Source organism: Dama dama, chromosome 26, assembly GCF_033118175.1.
Source record: "Dama dama isolate Ldn47 chromosome 26, ASM3311817v1, whole genome shotgun sequence".
Classification (NCBI taxonomy): Eukaryota; Metazoa; Chordata; class Mammalia; order Artiodactyla; family Cervidae; genus Dama; species Dama dama.
Window position 1 is genome coordinate 25,929,815 of NC_083706.1, and position 2,875 is coordinate 25,932,689.

Here is a 2,875-nt window from a genome sequence, read left to right on the forward strand (position 1 = left end):
GAAATAAACAAGGATATTTTGACATATATTCATCCCTGTCCCAATGATATGATGCTCTGATTTCTCAAACTTGAGATCTGATTGCTAGAAAATAAAATTAGAAGAGAATCAAGCAATTTATTTAAAAATACAGAAATATAGCATTCTCTCGTCTTAGTACCAAAAACAAGTCTCCATGTCTGAAAAATTGACTGGCTTCTATACAATGTGAATTGCTTAACTTGTTCAGTTTCAAATTTGTGGGTTATATAAAATGCATTTATCAGCCTCTGTCTGTCATCTTTTTATATCCTTCATTTCAGTTCTGTATTTTTTGGAACATATTTGTAATTTGGGCTTTCATGTATATTATTGAAAATCCTTATAAATAATCTTTGGAACAATGCAAAAGTGAACAAAACAGTAAGCTAATTTAACATAAAGTACAAGAACAAATGACAATGTTAAAAACTCGTGTGTGCTCTAAACATAGGTTAACTGGTAAGATTTATAAAGTCAGCCAAAATTTTATGAGCAGACAATCACCAGGAAGTAGCCCACTCAACAAATGAATGTTATTTATAACATCAATTACCTTTCCCATAGTAAACAATTGGACAGATATTATAGTCAGTACATTTATCTCTGGGTTGATTTTACCCAACTCTGAGATGATATCTCTGGACTCACAATCTGAACATCTGACGGGGCAGTCACTCCTTTGCCCTCCTGAGTCAGAATATCTCTAAGTATTCCCCAGCTACACTTACACTGTACTATTAATTAAAAAAATATTTCAAAGGAATAAAGAGAAGCTATAACCAGGGATTAAACTATTACAAAGTAATAAAAGGGAGGATTTTGAATAACAAAACATTGCAGTTTCTATCTATACCTTCTTTTACATTTTCTCAAGAATGCTGCAAGGAAGGGATTAATGCCTAGAGACGTACAGTGAAGTTCAGAGACAAGTAGCAGCCCGAGATCAAAGGTAAAATGCCACATTTCTGGCTCCAAGGTCATGCTGTTTCCATAACAACCAGGTTTTTATGTTATATTGACCAAAGAATGATGAAACTGAATTTAAGCCTTCAGGTCATATTGGAAGCATAATTTATTCTTTTACTTTACAAGATCTTGCATGTATATGATTAAGTTTTCTGCCCAATGGTGTGTTCACTGTGAATCTATATTCAATTCCTCCATCTAAAATGTGGGCTTACCCAGAAAAAAAATTTACTGTTGAGGAATTCTCTCTTAAGACTTTGCCAGTGACAATGAGTTTGACAGCTTTTCGAAACCAGGGATAAAAGAAAGCATAAATCAAGGGGTTCATAGCTGAGTTGTAATAAGCAATCCAAACCAGTATTTCATAAACATATGTGGGAGTGATGAAACCTAGGAAGGCATCAATGATGGAGTCCAGGAAGTAAGGCAGCCAGGAGATCAGAAATGCTAGCACTGCGACGCCCAGCGTTCTTGCAGCCTTTCTCTCCCTCTTGGCCACTCTGTCTTGGTAGCTGTCTGAGCATCGCCCAGTCTTATTGCTCAGACTCTCAATTTGTCTAGCCTGGTGTTTAGCAATGAGGAAAATCTTGGAATAAAGAACTATCATGACAAGAGTGGGGATGAAAAATAATAGAAAATCCACCAATACCCAACTCTGATTGACTGCAATTTGACAGCCTCCCACACAGGTGAGAGCACTTACTAGATCCTCCAGGCCAGCTGCATTTGCTCCTGTGCCAAGAAGGGAAAAAGAAAAAATAATCGAAAAGAGCCAGGAGAAGGCAATACACAAGCCAGAAACAGACACAGTGACCCTGGCTGGATAGACCAGGGGGTCAGAGACGGCAATGTACCTGTCCAGAGAGATAAAGCACAAGTGGTAGATGGAAGCGTAACAGAATGAGCCTTCAAAACAAGAGTGGAGTTGACAGTAACGCTGCCCAAAGTACCAGCAGCTCTCCACGGACCTCACTGTGCTGAAGGGCATCACAGTCACTCCCACCAAGAAGTCCGCACAGGCCAGGGAGGCGATCAAGAAGTTGGTAGGAGAATGCAGCTGCTTGAAGTGGAGAATGGACATCATTACCAAGAGGTTTCCAAATACAGCCAGCACAGTTCCAAAGATGAACACCGTGTAGAGGATGAGGCGGGGACCTGGCGAGTAGGGGGTTTTCACACAAGATCCGTTCAGGTGCTCGTAGCAGAGCGGCACGGCTGCGGCAGGAGACGCAGTGCTCATGATTCTCTGATTTGATCCCTGGAAACCTGTCACCCTTTGTGGCCCAGGATGTCATTCCAGTTTTCAAAATGTCCTTAAAGAAAAGATAAATACAATGTCAGCAGTTGCCAGTGTATTCTGTCTTTAATTCCTTGTAAGTGCAAATCTTTATTTGCATGTTTAGAATGTGATTCATATCCTCATCTCGTAAAATAATCACTTTCAAATGAATAAGCAGCTAATTTTCAACATTACATAAAATGCTGTTAATTTAGCTTAAAAAATCTTACCTAGTTTTTCATATCAAAGGAGAGGTTGTCTTCAAGAAGGTATTACATGATATGTGTTTGAATGCCACATTTTATTAGCATTATTTCCCTAATTTATCATAGCAATGATAACGCCCCAAACACTCTCTCCCCTCAGGAATATAACTAAATAATTTCAATTCCCAAAGCCCTTAAGACTGAATCCCCATAAGTTTAAGGTGCTTAGAAAGAAAAAATTAACAATTATGTTTATGCTAAAATAAGTCTATGCCCTACTAATTTCCTACTAATGACATTTTAGCTTTGCATGGAACAGAATAGTCCTGTCCTTTAAAATCTTTGAGTGGAATTTGAAAGTCATATAATTTGCTATTATTAAATATTGCCCTTTCACTTCTGT

General features: G+C 38.2%; 1 protein-coding gene across 1 annotated transcript; it reads right to left on the reverse strand.

The window, feature by feature from the left end:
- Positions 1 to 1,198: 1,198 nt before the first annotated feature.
- LOC133047062 (trace amine-associated receptor 7a-like) lies at positions 1,199 to 2,227 on the reverse strand. The gene has a single exon (XM_061130091.1). It carries the CDS (start codon positions 2,225 to 2,227, stop codon positions 1,199 to 1,201), a length of 1,029 nt encoding a protein of 342 aa, XP_060986074.1.
- Positions 2,228 to 2,875: the final 648 nt, after the last annotated feature.